The sequence below is a fragment of the Protopterus annectens genome, chromosome 9.part0, assembly GCF_019279795.1.
Source record: "Protopterus annectens isolate FY-2018-M chromosome 9.part0, PAN1.0, whole genome shotgun sequence".
In the NCBI taxonomy this organism is placed as follows: Eukaryota; Metazoa; Chordata; order Ceratodontiformes; family Protopteridae; genus Protopterus; species Protopterus annectens.
In genome coordinates, this window is record NC_056743.1 from 683933079 (window position 1) to 683951550 (window position 18472).

The 18472-nt window shown below is 40.5% G+C and overlaps 1 protein-coding gene across 1 annotated transcript in view; it reads left to right on the forward strand.

The window, feature by feature from the left end:
• The window catches only part of POU5F1 (POU class 5 homeobox 1), a 63557-nt gene that overhangs the window by 28114 nt on the left and 16971 nt on the right, over window positions 1–18472 (forward strand). Inside the window, exon 3 of the mRNA XM_044082444.1 lies at window positions 17596–17726. Coding sequence (XP_043938379.1) covers window positions 17596–17726 — 131 coding nt within the window. The remainder of the gene's footprint in view (window positions 1–17595; window positions 17727–18472) is intronic.

Consider the following 18472-nt stretch of genomic DNA (forward strand, 5'->3'; position numbering starts at 1 on the left):
AGACAGCTAAACACTCTTCCTATCCCAAAGCAGAAACCTTCTTGTAGACTTAGATTTTAGGAATGCGGGTAGTAAAAGATTTATCATATTATTGCTTGACATTTCTTCTTGACTGTCTTTTTAAAAGATTTTAGGAATGCGGGTGGTAGAAGATTTATCATATTATTGCTTGACTGTCTTTTTAAAAGAAATGTATTTCCTTTTCTTTTATCCTGCCTTCGGTTTTACAAGACTTTTCTATGTCCTTAATTGTACTCCCTGTTGCTGAATCATAATCTTTAAAAGCTCTGTTTGTTTTTATTACAACTTTCTTGTAGTATGTCCATCTTTGTATGAAACTGATTACATTGTTCCTGCAGAGATGTTACGGTTTGTTAGGTTTGGAGAGTTTGGCATAATGGTTAAGATCTTTTCCTCACAGATAACAAGGTACAGGGTTTAATTTTGACTCTGGCTTTTGGCTAGGCTTGTAATAGTCTATACGTGATAACCTAGTATTTACCTATGAATGTATGAAGGGTCTTTCTTCACTGACAGTTTGTGCTGTGAAGCTCTGAAGATGTTCTTTTTTATGTGGATCCAAACAACTGGATACCATATTACTAAACTTTTAATACCAAACCACTAGTCTCCAATTTTGTTTCTGATTTTATTCAGAAAATGTCCTCAATGAAGAAACTTCATAATTGTCAGATTTTTATCAAGTCAATGATCTGCAGAGTATTTTACTGGAGCTCCTCCTTGGTGACCATATTTGGTGGAACCTTTCCTACTTTTAATGTATTTTCTGACTGGATAACTAGCCTGCCGAATTATGACTCTCTCTTTTAGGGTATAACTCTTGAGAGTTAAGACTTAAGAGAGAGGCTATAGGAACACATTAGTACAACTGAATGATGTAGGTGTTGACATGATTTCATGAGATATAACTAATGAACTACTGCCTAGAATATCAGCATTGCTACATAATTGCGTGCTGATAAAAACATTCATTTGACAGATAGCTGTACAAGTCATCTCAAAACTATGGTGAGGAAACAGGCAAGAATAGTACATTGAGTCGAGAAGTATTTGTGAAGTAGATCTGGCTCAATGGAAAAGAGAAATGGAACAGTTACTATGGCCCAGGCAGCCTGGGTTTGATTATGGTCACTAGCACAGAAGGATTTGGGTGGGGAAGATAGATGAGTGAAAGGGTGAGGTCCACTTGCCTCTCTCAAGGAGACTGGGGGACGTGCATACCTGGGGCACTGGTGGAAATTGCGAAGGACTGCCTGTAGTGGCCTAAGGCAGAGCATGGAGTTACTTGCTGGGAAAACCCTCATGGAAGTGGGGGGACCACTCATTACACAACTGCGTACAGGTATATTTTTCACATGTGTAGAGCAAAATACTAAAAATATTGAACCACCCCAATGGTTTGTTTTATATACTGTCCCATTTTAGCTGATGTTCCCAGTGATAAAGAACAAACTTGCCAATTAACTGAGAAAAAGATGGACAACCATTAGACACTGGAGGCAAAGAGAGCAAAAAATATGAAGTAGTCAGAGTAACAGAATGGGTTTATGGTAAGTAGCTGGTAGTGTGGAATTGCTGTGTATTCTTGGGCATCTACATGCAATGAGTTATGAACAGTCTGGGCAGATAATGCAAGGCAGTGCAGTAAAGGGTTATGAGGACATCAATGAAGTCCCGAGTGGGAGTATAGGGATACAAGAGTGGTCAGTGCTACGTTAGGCTTCGAGGTGGGATTTGCAGTAGAAGCTGAAGCTAAAACCATAACAGAGTAAGAGTTTGTGAGAGATAATTAACAAATTCACAAGGGGTGTGGATAAGGGATCTGGTGAGTGAGAAAGGGATAACAGGGGAAAATTCACAAGGAGGGTGTGGATAAGGGATCTGGTGAGTGAGAAAGGGATAACAGGGGAAAATGTATGTAGCAGTAGTAGAGATTACAGTTTAATTTCTGGCATTTTATAGCAGAAGGTCAAGACTACTGTTTGATGCTAAACTTCATACTGTGATAATGGATTTATGTCTCGCAGGTTGTAATTAAGAATAATGCATGTACATAATCAAAGTGGGTATGACTGCTGATGGGGGGGCTCTCTGTGGATGAAAGTACCCTATGTTATCTGGTTATTTTTAAATAGTCGAGCTAGCTTTGCAGGGCTGGTGTGTGTGTGAGAATTAACCTGGAATACTTTTGGCTACTGTGTGTTTGTGTGAAACAAATTTGAAATATGTGGTGTTCATTTTTGACACTGACCTCTGATAAGGATGTAGTCAGCAATTTAGCTATAATTGTTGGATATGGAGGATGTCTGTGGATATAAATGTACACATAATCTGTCACTGGCCACATCCATTTTCAATGAATGTAAGTTTCAAGGGAAGATAAGTTTACTTTTGCTTATGCTAAGTCTGTTTTCAATGTGAGAAATTTTTATTTTATTTAGCAAAGAGCCATCAGTGTTTGTGATGTAAAATATGAAATAAACATTTTAAATCAAATCTCTGGAAGCAAATGTGAAAAAGAAAGTAGTATGCACACTAACAGGTTTGAACAGTGTTTGATAACTGGGGAGACAGCCAAATAATGGGACACTGTAATGGTTGTGGGGGAGAGACCCCTGGCCCAGTACCCGTCCTAGGGCTCCATTTGACCATGATATGGGAAGAAGAGTATGGTAAGAGCTGAGAATTTACAGAGGAGAGGTTAAGGGCTGTCCTAAATGAGACAGCATAGTAAGGGTGGTGAGAGAAAAAGATGGAGTATGAGAAAGTAATCCTCTAATAAACTTTGAGCCCTGGTGATTCTTGCCAGAATGAATGTATGTATAGTATCAGCTTAGTTTCAGCTTTGCAGTGATATTTATTGTACTGTAGAAGATGGTTTATTGGTCTGCTGCTGAAACGGTGGAAAGAAATAGCAGCCCATATGCATATGACACAGAGTTCGGGTCCTGGAAAGCTACACTGTAAGTTGTCTTCTCAAGCCTTGTGTGCAATCTTGGTATTGCTAGGTTAGTTCTGAGGACCAAGGGAGTCATGGAGTTTAACATGGTGTAAGAATTGTGGACCGAGATGTCTGCATTTACTCAAGAATTCTTTGGAATCCTAGCACTGTGGCTGGAAATATGCTCCAGTTCCAACCATTGTGAATCATCTGACTCCGAGAAAGGAAACTTCAAAACCAGCAATTTGATCTATTCCATAGTGACAGCGGGTTAGAAGAGGAGCTTTGAAATGTACAGTGAACTACTTTCTGCATGCCAGCAATGGGGAAGAAACCCTGGAGGTACTGAAGGCTCTGTTTAGTTTAGGAGAAAGACCAAATAATAGTAAAAAATCAGGATTACTGTCAACAAAGAGCTTGCCATTTATACATTTGTTCTTTATAATAGCACAGAGTGCTGCAAAGTGTATAGATTTTTGTTACTGAGAAAAAGAACACAGTGGGAGACTGTCCCTAGATTCAGAAAGGCTTACCACAATGTGGAAGCTTTGTCTTGGAATATTTATACATTACTAAGCCTTTCCTATTCTAATACTGCTCTGTCACTGAGGGTTTCCCTTCACAGGAGCCTTAGCAAGAAAGTGGTCTTGTGGCAGTCCAGGGAAGTGACTAATGCCAATTAGATATGCAATGTCACCCTGGAAATGTTTGCCAGTCATAAATTACTTGGCCGTATGATTCAGAGAACCACGCAGAAGAGTAAACTTTTATTCTAGGAGGGAAAAGTGAACACAGTCAAAAGGATAGAGGTCACCCTGTCATTCTTATGAGAGCATAAACAAAATGGGGAAGTCCAGCAAAGCAGTGAGGGTGTATCAGTTATGCATGTGTATGTGTGTGCGCCTGTGGGGGGCATGAGTGAGACTGAATGAATGTGGGTGTGTGTGTGTCTGCCTGGGTGGTCACAGTATGAGAAGATTGTGTGTGTGTGTGTGTGTGTGTGTGTGTGTGTGTGTGTGTGTGTGTGTGTGTGTGTGTGTGTGGCATGTATGCGGGTATATGAGTGGTATTCTATGAACGTGAGTTAAATATGATGTGTGACAAACGTGCAGGGTGGTGGCTTTGCTAAACTGATGTATGGGCTACATGGGAGAAACCTGGCGCTGGTCAGACTTAACAGTGCAGTGTTCAATTCAGAGACATGGTAATGGGCCAATAGTGAGGTGTTTCTCACTGAATGTTTACTTTTCCTCTGAATCAGAATTTCTCTTTCGTGTTAACTGATCTGTCTGTATTGGGCAATTAATGTGGAAGCAGAAAAACTCTGAATTGCATGGTGTGAAAGTGATTAGTTGTATGATTCATTAATAAGAAATGTAATGGTGGTATAAGTAATAAAATGTAAGAAATGAAAAAAACTAATTGCAGACTATATTAAGACAAAAGGATATACCCATGTCAAAAGGTGTGGATGTGTGCATAGTAAGTTAAATTACTAGTACAAAGAATGTGGGTAAAACATGATTCAAAAAGGCTAAAATCAGAAAAGTGTCAATACATTGCAATAATTGATACAATACACAGAATCATGTAATAATGTATTATACTAGTAAATGAGAAACGAAGAAAGATCTCACAACTGATATTCAGAACTTGTGTAGTAAATATGTTAAAGCATGAAAGGAAGCCTTGTCCTGATTTAAAAGAATTCTGTAGACTCTGTGCTAGAGCAATGTGCAAAAGAAAGCAACCATTTCTGGGGCATTCAGTTGAAGTGAAGAGTTGATAGTTGATGTCTAAAAATATGCCTCCGAGGCATTGAGAGAAGAATGATGACTTGGAAAACTATGCTGAGAATTAATAAGAAAAATGCTGAATTTAAACTAGACATATCTGTAGAATGCAATAGTTTTGTATGAAAATAAGTGCTATAGTTTTGACTGTGTGTACACTGTTATTCACAGGTGAAGCCACTAGCCTAAAACTGCTGCAATGTGACTATAGAATGGAGTACAAATCAATTTTCAGTTTAGAACATTTAAATTAATATAGCTTAGGTCTGTTGGCTAATGAAAATCCAGGAGTTGCGAAACAAGTTAATGTAAAATTAAAAGCTACATGTGTACAGCCACAATTATATGAGCACTCTGAATACTGTGAAAAGCCATAGTAGTGATGTCCTTAGTTTTCCAGGAGCATATCCTAGGCAGATGCTCCAAATAAAGCAGCATGTAACTGTGGTAAAGTTACTACCTAGGGTTTCTGAAAGTCTTATAGGTTCATAGGTTTATACTAGGCTATCTGCCCTAAGGCATTTATAAGCCTAGCCCAAATTTTTGTGGCTTACGCCACCCCTTATATGAAAAAATACTGTGCCCATTAGTTTGTTGTGCCTCTGTCCAGCAGTGACACAGAGATGATTCCCGGGGTAAACCTACGATCTCCCATCCACAGGTCTAGATTTCTCTTGAACAGAGTCAGCGAGGTGCTCTGCCTCGCATGGACCGGGATTTTATTCCACAGCATAGGGAGTCTCTGAGTGATAAATCTATCCCTCCAGCACGTCCTATTTATATCCGTGCTAAGGTTTAAGTCGCTTGCTCTAGTGGTTTTGGTGGATTTGGATTTTTGAGGTGGAGCATGTCCATTAATTCGGGTTGGACATGGCCTTGTATGTCAGGCACATGTCACCTCTGAGCAGACGGTATGCGACTGAATAGAGCTGGAGTTTCTTCAATCTGGCAGCATATGACAGATTTTGGAGTCCCTTTATCCTTTTGGTGAGGAACTTTTGGGGTCTCTCCAATTGCTGCAGATGTCTGGTGAGATACATCCCGAATGGGGCATTGTACTCGATCATTGGTCTGATAAGTGAAGAGTACAGGGAACAATGACCTCACTAGATCTGGATGTGAATCCCTTCATGATCAGGTGGGCAATGTAGAAGGTCTTTCTAACCACTTTAGCAATGTGAGTGTCAAAAGAAAGGCCACTGTCAACCTGGGTACCCAGGTCCCTGATAACCTCTTTTGTGCTTAGTGGATTGCCACCTATATGGTAGCTTGGGGTTACCTTGTTTTTCCCGAAGGGTATGACTATACATTTTTTGGCGTTTAACTTCAGGCCATGGCTCTGGCACCAGCTATCTGTTTCCGTGAGTCCCTTCTGAAGGATATCCGTGTCCGATGCACTTTCCACTATGGCGCCCAGTTTGCAGTCGTCTGCAAACTTTGTCAGCCAAAGTCCTCCCATGCTGGCCTGTACTTCTGAGAAGTAGATGCCAAACAATAGGGGGCCAAGGACCGAGCCCTGTGGGACACCACTTGTGACCGGCTTGGAGTCTGACACAGCGCCAGCAACTCTAACCCTATGGGTTCTGTCCTTAAGCCAGTTTGCAACCCATCTTGTGACACATGGGTTTACATATGCCTCCAAGTAGGCTGTTAGAGCAAGATGTAACTTGGGAGTGAAACTACAGAAAGAGTTTGAAATGCTCAAGAAACTTTGGTACAAATGCATCAACAATAATGTTCTGTGATATGAATAAGCCAGCTGCATTACAAATAAATGCACTTCAGGATGGTGCGGGAGCTTTGATCCTAGAAGAAAATGTACCATTTGCTTATGGTACAAGCTTTAGCAGATTCAGAAAAAAAGCAATACTCTGTTATAAAGGAACTGTTAGTAGTGTGGGTGGATGTTAGAAATTCCATGAGTTTCCAGTCAGCTGAGAAGAGAAATGAAATGCTTTTACCCCTATAGTGCCTTTTTTAGGCAAAGTTCAAAGGACAAAACCACCACCGTAACTGGTACAAGCATGCAAAATCTGAAGATAATACTACTCAATGCTAGAAGTCTAAACCTCAAAATGCACTCTCTTGAGGCACTCCTAAAAATGGAGAACATCGATATCTGTGCAGTAACTGACACCTGGTTCAAGGCTCCAGAGAGCACCCCTGCAATACCAAGCTACAACTCTTGCCATACTTTTTGGCCACCAAACCAGGATCGAAACACTAAAGATGGAGGAGTGTCCATATTCACACCACCAAGCTAGTTGCCCAACACAATGTATCTGAAGTTCTCCAGGTGCAACTAACACTAGGTAAGATTGCAATCCAAATTGTAGCTTGCTATAGATCCCCCACCATGCCCCAAGATTCTCACTACATCTTTCTAAACATACTGAAATATTACAATACAACCTAACACCCTAATGCTGGGTGACCTCAACTACCCTACTATTAACTGGGAAAATTACTCGTGTACCAACACCTTTGCCCAACAGTTCTTGGAATGCATAAATTCCAGTGCCCTGGATCAACTAATCCATTGTCTCACCAGGGGCTCCAATATCCTAGACCTGGTCATTACCAACATGGGAAATTGATGCACCACACCTATGGTCACCCCCTCGTTGGTCAGGTCAGACCATAAGCTAATCACCCTTAACATCCACATCCCTCCCCCACTCCCCAGTAAGGAAACCTCAATAAAAAACTTCTCTAAAGCCAACTTCATGCTACTCCAGTCAGAAGTGACAAACTTCATGACACCCATGCAGACAGGAACTGAAAGTTCAACTGCTGAGTCCTACACTAAGGCACTGTACGAGCACATCCACTCGTGCATGAATCATGCCATCTCAAATAGAACCAAGATGCTCTCCTCCAAAAAAATGAAGCCAATCTGGTGGTCCCCCTGCCATAAACTTTACAACAAAAGGAAAAAACTGTTGCAGAAAAGAGGAAGATCCCAGGATGCAAAAAACTCCCTTATCAGCCTCAGTAAGGAGCTAAGATCCCTCATAAAGTCCTCCAAAGCTAGATACGAAAATAAAATTCAAAGATTCCAAAGACAACCACAAGGCATTCTATAACTATGTCAAGAATCTAAATGGCAATGCACAGATCTGCTCTGAGCTACAACAGAATGGCATTAAATATTACTGATCCCAAGGATATTGCCAATATCCTGGCAGATCAATTCAGTGCCAACTTCACCCCCTCTCACCCTCTAAATGGCCCATCTCAATACCAGAAGATTGCCAAATCCCGGTAACAACGGCCACACAGGTAAAAAAACACTCTCCAAAGCTAAGAATACAGCATCCATGGGACCAGATGACATCCCAGGCTGTGTACTACTTGAACTACAAAATGAACTGGCACCTCACCTAAGTGTCATATTTAATCATAGCCTCACCTCAGGCTTTGTGCCCACTGAGTGGTGCACAGCTACAGTTATCCCACTCCACAAGGGGGGGGGGCTCCACCTTGGATCCCGGGAACTACCGCCCCATCAGTCTGATGAGCCTGATCTGCAAGGCCATGGAACGTATTATCATGGAACTTATAAACAAAGCCATTAGCAACCTTCAAACACTGGACACCACCCATTTTGGGTTTGTGAAAGGCCGATCTTGTCTCCTGAACCTGACTGACGACTTCAAATCAGTCTCCAGAGCCGTGGACAAGGGTAAGGTGGTCCACACAGCCTGTCTGGACCTCGCCAAGCCTTTGACACCATTCCCCCACTCTGGAATCATAGATAAACTTACTAAGCTGGCCATTAATCCCTACATCATTCGATGTGCTGCCAACTGGCTTACTGACGGAACTAACACTGTAAAAGTAGCTGACTCCAAATCCAGCTCCAGACAAGTGGAGTACCTTAGGGTTCAGTCCTGGGACCACTCTTGTTTGTATCTACTTCTCTGAAGTGCAGGCCAATACTAAGGGACTCTGGCTACAAAGTTTGCAGATGACTGCAAGCTGGGAGCCATTATTGAATCTCCAAATGATGTGGATACTCTACAAAAGGGCCTTGCAGAAACAGATGATTGGTGCCAGAGCCATGGGCTTAAGCTCAATGCCAAGAAATGTATAGTTATCCCTTTTGGGGAAAATAACATGTACCCATGAATTACCAGTGTGATAAGAGACCTAGGGACACAGGTGGACAGTGGTCTCACCTTCAATAACCACATCGCCACAACAGGAAGGAAATCCTTCTATGTGGCACATCTCATCACTAAGGGCTTTTCATCCAGAAAAAAAGGAGGTCATTGTCCCACTGTACTCATCCCTCATTAGACCCATTATACAATGCCCCATTTGGTATGTACCTCTCAAGACACCTGCAAAAACTGGAAAGGAAAGAAATACCTCACTAAAAGAATCACAGGCCTAAAGCAGATGCCCTATGCTGACTGCCTTAAAAAACCTCCAGCTATACTCTGTCGCATATCGTCTATTCAGAGGCGATCTCTGCTTAGCATACAAGGCCATGTCAAAATCAGAGCTGTTGGACATGCTACACTTAAATAAATCCCAATCCCTCAGAGCCACACGCTCCAGGGATCTAAACCTTGTCATCACTATAAACAAAACATGCTTGGAGAGATAGGTTCCTGACCCAGAGACTCCCTAGACTCTGAAATAGACTGCTCATACATGTCAAGCAGAGTGCCTCTTTGGCCCTCTTCAAAAGGAACCTTGACGATTGGATGGGAGAAAGGAAATTCACCCTGGAGATCACGTCACAGTCGCCCTGCTAGACAGGGGTCCAGGAAGTAAATAGTGGGAAGAAATAGCCAGGGAATTGTTATGGCTAGGCTTGTATAGGCCCTAGGGCTGATAGCCTAGTACCAACTTATGAACATGAATCACATCTGGGAATCTGCTAAGAAAGACCAGCAGATGCAATGTCTTGAACAAGAATATTGACTTAGAAGCAGTGTAGAGCTGAGCCAACTGCAATGCATGCCGTTACAACAAGCCACAAGAGATGCCAGCACATCCAGTACCATCCATGGAGTCAGTTGCATAAAAATTTGTTTCAGTTCAGAGAAGCTCTGCTTCTCATGTGTAGAGTTTATTCAGACTATCTTGAAATAATGAAGCTGACAAACAAGTGTGATTAGTATGTTGGTCTGTATTATCAAGCTAGGGAAGGCCCAGTGTCCACATACCTCTCAACTGTCCAAAATTTCACAGAATGTCCAGACTTCTGTCTCATTTTTAGTCTGATCCTCATAAAATTAGCATTTTTCTGGCAAATTAGTGAGGATTGAAGTCACTACATGAGTTTCAAACTTCATATCCTTCAGAAAAATATATAATAATGTAAAACCTGTCATTCTAGCAACTTTCTAAGTTTAAGGAAGCATCTGTCCCTATTTTGGGGCCTTTGTCCCCCCCACTTGTTTTTGACTTTGTCCAGATTTTTGTGCTGAGAGGTTGAGATGTAGGAGTGTCCACCTTTTTTTGTTAGATATCTGATGGAATATGTGACTGCAGTACAGGTCAGGAATTAAATTGATATGCTTGTGTGGGACTTCACACACATTCAGTATCTGCTATCATCAATGAGATGGACACGTGTAGAAAAGAGCAGCAGTAACCACTGTGACGGTTGTCTGCTCTCGTTTCTGAAACTAGAGGACTATTCCAATCCAACGACTTAGTTTCTCCCAACAGTTCACCTCAACTGCTAATGCACAGAAGGTTAAAAGCAAATGTCTTAAATCTGCTAAGTTACTGACACATGAATATCAATACAAAGTAAATATAATAGTGGAAATAAATTGGAAGAGACTAACTGCTGAGGTGTACATGGTTTCCATACTGGAGATAAAAGTATACAAAAGCCATGAGAAAGTTCACTTCCCAAAGCTAAAGTGGCCAGCAGAGCAGCTGTGTTGACCATGATGAAGGCATAAAGCTTCGTAGCAGACATTTTGATGAGGTAAACCGATTCAAGCTCCACAAATATAAGCAAACTGTATGTATCCCAACAAAAAATGTAATAGAGACGTTCAGCTGAGTTCATTTCCACTTGTAGAGACAGACTCCTGAAGTCATGTATATACTCAAAATAAAGATCAAATTTACAAAGTGAGTGGTCTTATTAAAGACACCTGTTAAGTTGAAGAAACCAGACCGCTATAGGCTGTTCAAGGGTGTATTTGGATAACATCTTTAGATGAGGTCTCATCTGCCTGAGTTGGTGGCAGCTCAGGTGGATGTAAAAGATCCCATGGCATTTAATTGAGTGGAGAAAATTTCCCTGATATCCTGCCCAAATTTCCCAGAGTTAATGTGTCTACTGCTTCGGGTCTCCCCAGAAAAGAGCCCACTGGCCTAGTGGGACTAAACCAGACAACAAAGCATGAATATAGTAAATAAGGAAATCATGACAGTAATGAATGTTTTATAAAATGTTTATAATCTAAATTTACCTAAAAGGTGTAGTTTATTTTTCCAGTAATCATAATTTGAGCCAGACAAGTGCTGCCTCCTCTATGCAGCTATGAATGGTTGTACAGTGCTTTTGTGTACAACACAGAATGGGCCTCAGTCTCGTCTGGGTTTGATGGGGCTTGGAAGCTTAATAAGCTGTCAGTTAGTCTGACATAACTGGCCTTAGCCAAGTTCTTAACAGGTTTGGAGTTTGATGGGGGTTCTAGGTTTGTTTAATACTAAAGAAGACCATTTTGTGGTCAGAACTTACCAGGGAGGAGTTAATGCGCAGGAGGTGGAAGTTGTAATTTGCACAAGAGACTGAACTGTTCTATGTTTCTAGTTAATACGACTCAAACATGGGGGACTTGCTGATGGTGATGAGCTTTGCCCTGAACATTTTAGAACGATACCTCATAGTAACTCTTGGGTAATATTGTTTTCTATCTTAAAATGTCTGGCTTCTGAACCACATATATCAAGCATTGCTGGCCTGTTTAACAAAGCTTATGAGTCTGATGACGGTCTTCATCTGTTATAGCCCTGACACTGCACTAGCAGATCTGGTTGAAGTATGAATGCTTTAATCTGCCTGATCTCAGTAAAATTTATCACTGCTTTAAGAAACACTAACCTTTTATAATTTGATGCTGTGTTCAAAGGTTTTGGTGCTTCAGTCATAACAAGAACTTTTTCATTCTAGTTGTATATTTGGTCATGCCTGGCTGGTGGTAAAGCAGGCTTCCTGACTGTTTGCCTTCCACCTTTACACTGCATAGGTAGGAGACTTTGGAAGATGAACAGCAACTCCTCATTAACACATTCCAGGTGTTAGTATTGTAAATTATGTTGGGTACACAGACACCCTGTGTACTGCTGAACTAACACTGACTCGTCATTCGAGGACTCTTGTTGTCTTGGAACCCACATTCACAAATACTCCAGTCAATCACTCCATTCTTGACTGATGTTAATTAATTTTTCTGGGAGAGTCCTTGTAGAGGGTGTGAAGGTTGCAACACCCTTCTATGGCATGTGGCCAGACCTGTGCTTGCACCCATTGAGGAATATTATGAGTGGCTTGACAATGCCAAGAATAAGCCTAGAGTCCATAGCACTACTTGCCATGTAGCCACCCCTCTGGTAGATGTTGGAAGGACAGTAAAATAGACTACTTATCTGCCTTGTAGGATAATCTAGCTGGCACTAGTCAATTTTATTTACTTGCTATTTGCTTGATAATGTATTAAATGTTGAACTGATCTGTGTTGTCTTTATCTTGCGATTGATGATTTCTTTTCTTTCACCAGAACAGTTATTAATTTTTTTCAAATGCATAAAGGGTTTTATGATCCATTTTCTGTATATACTTCTTGAGATTACTTCTTTCTTTTACTGTGCTCTTTGTTCAGTGTGTCTTCTTGCTTACCTTTCATTAAGATATGTTAGGCATCTCTGCCTCACAGCTAATCCTGACTTATAGTCACTGGTAAGTTTGCATGTTCCCCACACTTCTGCTTGGGTTTTTCTAGAGGTACTCCAATTTCCTCCCACTTCCCAAAAACATGCTGATTGGTTTACTGTACTTAATAGTCAGTCTCTCTCTCTCGTGTGATTATATATATATATATATATATATATATATATATATATATATATATATATATATATAATCATCCCTCACCCTTGTGACCAAGGATAATTGTTGAAAAGGGGGTCAATAGACCAGCCCACTTACATGGCCAGAAGTAAGCTACCTGTCTAGCTGTCTTTATTTAACACTGTTTCATTATCAGATATGTTCTCTGATTTGAGTGGTACTTTCTTCTGTTGTAATCAGGCTCGCTCCACTTCCCTACCTTACCCCCTATTCCCACCCACCCCAGATCAATTACATTTATTCTCACCTAGCTCCTCCCCTCATTACCTCCATTCCAATCACTGTTCCTACCACCTAGGTTCTCCCCTCATTAACACACATCCAATCACTGTTTCCTATCCTTACTTACACTTCACTAGTTAACACACACAGGTGGTTATCCCACCACTAACACTTAACATCTACATTCCTCCTCCACTCCCACTACTTGTTTCATATCCCATACTTTACTTCACATCGGCTACACTATAACCTACCAGTACAATCCACCATAACAGAATGCCACTAATGTATAAACTGACACCTTTGTCTCTCCTGATACCTTTAACCCTCCTACTTCAGCTTTGCCCGCTACACATTAACAGTACCTATAACGAACCCTCTTCCATAACCACCACTCACAGTACATCTCTCGGTACCTTCTCCAGTATATCACTTAACCTATACAAAACAGATGATATCTTCTGTTTTAAAATACAGATCCTTCCCACAACTGAAACGTAGAATAAACTATCTCATCCACCTCCACCCTAACATAAAAAAGAAACTGGATTTCACTGCCACCCTACTCTAATGCTCACATACTAACCCTAAGTGGCAATATAAATTACAATCCAGGTCCCTTTCCCTCCCTCACTAACCTTCATAGTCTCTACAAACCTCTAAACCTTACCACTATCAACCTACAAAGTTTTCAAAACAAAATCCCCGACTTCTATGCCTGGATAACACAAAACTTGAGAAACCTGGCTAAAACCACACATAAAAAGCTTTGAATTCTTTCCCCCTGGCTTTGCATGTCTGCATACTGAAACCATAGAAAAAAGGTGGAGGGGTAACACTATTCTACCCCACCTTCAACATAGTCTCTTACAGCTCACCCATTCCTAACTTCTCAACTGCAGAAATCCTAATAGCTTTCCTAAAACTTAATGAAAGTAAAAATCTCTATCATTGTCCTATATATTCCTATCTTAGAGGAAATCCTAGCCTGGACATCCAACAAAACTACAGAAACAATAATTCTTGGTGATGTTATTATTAACTGGTTGGATGTCTCTCAGCAACATTCTTCCTCTAACATCAACCTATATAACTACAGCCAGCTAATCACTGATATCACCAGACCCAACAAAAACAATTGTGGAACAATCTTAGATTGGATCATGGTCTCTGACCCCAATAAAATCTCCTCCACAGGAACTCTCCCAATCAGTATCAATGACCACTTACCAGCCTTTATAATACGTAGCACCACATCCACATTAAACAGACATCGTTACAGAAACACCAGAAACTTATCTAATTTTTGCCCTACAACCTTCAATGATGCTTTAAATAGCATCAGTTGGGATCCTTTAAAAATACTTCCCCTTAATGATGCAGTACAGTTTTTCCAAATCTACAGTCCTCAACATATTAAATAGCCTCGCACCAGCCCAGCTAAAACATGTAAAAGCTAATCACACTTTTGGCTCACTAGAGCAACCAAACAAAACATGGCTGCCATAGACAAAGCCTGGAAGCTTTGGCATAAGCACAAGAAACCCTCTGATCTTATAACCTACAGACAACTTCACAACCAGGTAAAGTGCCTAGTTATTAAAGATAAAAGAAAATACTACCATACCTTACAAGACCAGGTCAAACAAAATCCAAAACATTTCTGGAGCTCAATCAGACTGCTATCCCCAGGATCAAACAATAACCCTGTCCAAATCCAGAAAAAAACCCTACTGAAATGGCCACAATTTTCAACAAATTTCATAAATGTCATAGCTGATCTCACCACTGGCTTCCCTCAAAATCTTCTCAACTCTTCTGACCTCCCAACTACAAATTCCTCCACTCCCCACCCACATAACTTCTCACTATCTCCTATCCCTACAGCCACAGTAAAGAAATTACTTCTAAGACTTAAACCATGTAGTAATGCCACTGATAACCTGCCCCCTGAATTCCTCCAGAAAGCTGCAAATTCCATTGCCTACCCAGTCAGTGTACTACTTAATAGGTCCATTCAAGAGTCTTGTGTCCATACAATTTGGAAAAAAGCATACATCCTCCCACTGCACAAAGGCGGAAACAATGACTCTTCTAACGTTTGACCTATTGCCATTCTCTTCCCCATCTCTAAGATACTAGAGAAGTGCATCCACAGCCAACTCCTTAACTATCTACTTGACAATGTTCTGCTGTCAGCGACCCAACATGGATTTAGACCCAGACATACCACCACCACAGCTCTAATATTCTTCTATGACTCTGTGAATTGGGCTTGCAATGCTGGGAAACTAGTCTCCTCTCTCTTTCTGGACATTTCCAAAGCCTTTGATACTATCTCCCACCTTCTCCTTAAGAAAACTATCCAACGTAGGAATCTCTACCCTTCAATGGTTGTCGAACACTCACAGACAGGCAACAAGCTACCAAATGGCAACATTCTTTATCTCCTTTCCTCAGCACCACTACTGCTGTCCCCCAAGTATCCATCTTGGGGCCTGTACTCTTCAGCATCTTCATCACTATCATCTGCACTGCCAACTCTCTACTCAAACTCTTTAAACTTACCCAATCTGCAATCCCCTCCACAGAAACATGGATGGCTAACAACCACCTCACCTAAATCTCAAGAAAACTATGCTTATGCTATGCACCCCCAAGAGGACCCTCACTATAAACAAAGATTCATTCTCTATTCTCTCCCATGATCATACTACCATTGAGGTTGTCATACATACTAAACTTCTAGGTGTCATCTCAGATGAACATTTAACTTTTGATATGCATATCCTCAACATTAAAGTTCACCAGAAACTAGAACGCTTTACCGTCACAGAACATTCCTCAGCTACTCCTCAAAACTAGCCCTAGCCTCCTCCTTCCTGCTACCATCTCTTCTTTGGTGCTCCTCTCTTTACAAACAATACAGGCTGACCTTAAATCCAAACTAGACTCATGCTATAACAAAATTGCTAAGTTTTTCACTAATGGACAACACTTCTCACCACTGTACCTCCCTTCAACTACTGAACTTGCTAGAACTTTGTCGTTATCTTACCTACACTCAACTGCCCATAAACTAATATTCAATCCATCCAGCTGCCCTGCCCTTTCCTCACTTTTTACACTCTACCACCCTACTAGACTTCTCTGCTCTAAAAAGCAAACTCTCTTGCTAGTACAAAAACCTATCCTCCCTGCTGGTGACTTGCTCCACTCCTTTTCCAATGCCAAACTCTGGAATTGACTCCCATGCTGACTTAGATCCACTACTAATACTTCTCTCTTCAAAACATCTTTGAGACATCTTTCTTCTCACTGGCTATGCTCATGGCTAGCTCCTCACTTCCTATAGCCTGACTTTCTCTTTCTACTACTCCCACCTTTCCTACATTCTCCCTACATTACCTTCTAAAAACCTGCATCTTTCCTGGACAACCACCTATTTCTACTCCTTTGCAAATGTATACAGATGTTAGGTAATATGTACAGCCACTTTATTAGTTGATTTATAAATTGCGTAATAGATTCAAACATTGTTTAAAATTTTATCTATTATTCTTATGTTTGTTTATTCAAATATATGTATGTATGTTTATTCAAATGTATTTATGTATGTTATTTCATTGTGGAGCTTTTCTCCCTGGGCCTCCACTGACAATGGGTACATTTGGCCCAGTGGACCATCCCAGTAAACAAATGCAAATAAATATTAAAACTTCCAACAATGAAGATTCAAAGTGAAGTATTATCTCTGCAATATCTGTTTGACGATGTGTGTAATTAAGGCCAGAACAGCTCTCCATGGTCTGCAGTTAATACAGAAATATAGTAGCTTGCGTAGTCTCTGAACTAGATAACTAACTGTATGTTTAGGTTTCAGCCAAATCCATTCCCTTGTGGTCTTTTCCCCCACAAACATCTATACATTTTTGGCTGGCATGAATGCCACATTCCAAACGTAGTATTTTGTATTGTCTTATGCTTGGTTCTCTAATTCAGTTCTTGGTTAGGTTGCCTTCTGTGAAGAGTCTGCTTGACTTCCCCATGTCTGTGAGGGTTTTTGCCAGGTTTTTTGATTTCACCTACAACGTGTCTTCAGGACGTGGGAGGAAGAGGCAATCCTCCAAATTCTCAATAGGTGTGTATGCGCTCTAAACCTCCTTGTGCCTGCAAATGATTATTACACCAAGAAAATGTCATTTTGTATCAGAAAATACAAATGCCTGAAACAGTGGAACTTAGTATTCTGGCAAATTCTGATCTTTTGACAAACAAAATATCTGTCTTTGTTTTACAGAAAAAGAAGTACGTTGTTTTTGTTTTGCTTAGCTTACTACCTCATTCTAACACTTTTTTTTTTTTTCAAATGTTTAATTTGAATATTCTCTTAGCTTGTTCTTCAAGATCACGCACTAAATACTACTGTTCATGGCTGCATCATATTGGACTTTGTATGTTTGGGAATTTTAATTCCTGCACTTTTTTTCTGTCTTTTTCAAAACAAGGTAAAATGTTCAGCCAGACCACAATTTGTCGATTTGAAGCCTTGCAGTTGAGTTTTAAGAACATGTGCAAACTGAAACCACTGCTCCAGCGCTGGCTCAATGAGGCAGACAGCAATGAAAATCTTCAAGAGGTGAGACTTGCTTAAATGTAACATGAGTACAGAGGCTGCATATAGACTATATGTTTGTATGTATGTTATTGTAGCACCCAGTAAATAAAACAGTCAGGGCACGGAAACTGGAACACAAGGAGTCCAATCAAGTGTGATAAAAACAGATTCAAAATGGTATCACAAGTCTGATTATGTGGTTATATTATCAGACTCGCACCAATAGGAAATCTTTAAGAAATTCTCCAACCCACATCCATCAGATAATGTCCAAGTAATTTAATGTCTGAACTGATAACTGCATACATTTTCTTTTTGACTAAAAGAAGACAGCCCCTGAAGTTAAATTGCCATTAGAAAATAATCAAATTACTAGTAAGAAGTCAAACTTGAGTACCACAAAGTGTGGATGGTATAAGCCAGTGCTGTTATGTTTTAGAAGGTGAAAGTTTAAGTTTGGACAACAACTACAAGGTAGAATTTGTTTTACCGCAGGTGTAATCTATGTTTCTAAATGTGTAGGGTGCCCAATATTCTGTACAGGCAAAACAGAACGACCCCCTCAGAAAAAGGATATATGAGCACTGCTATGACATTTTAAAGAAGAATAAAAGTAATGCATTAGCCAAGCACTTTGAAGTTTGTCCATTTTTTTTAAACAAAAATTCTTATAATAGAAAGAATACCTGTGAATCCAAGAGGGGTTGAGTGGGAGACAAAATTAGAAATAAAGAACTACTATGGAAACTTAAGCTTAATGCCACCAA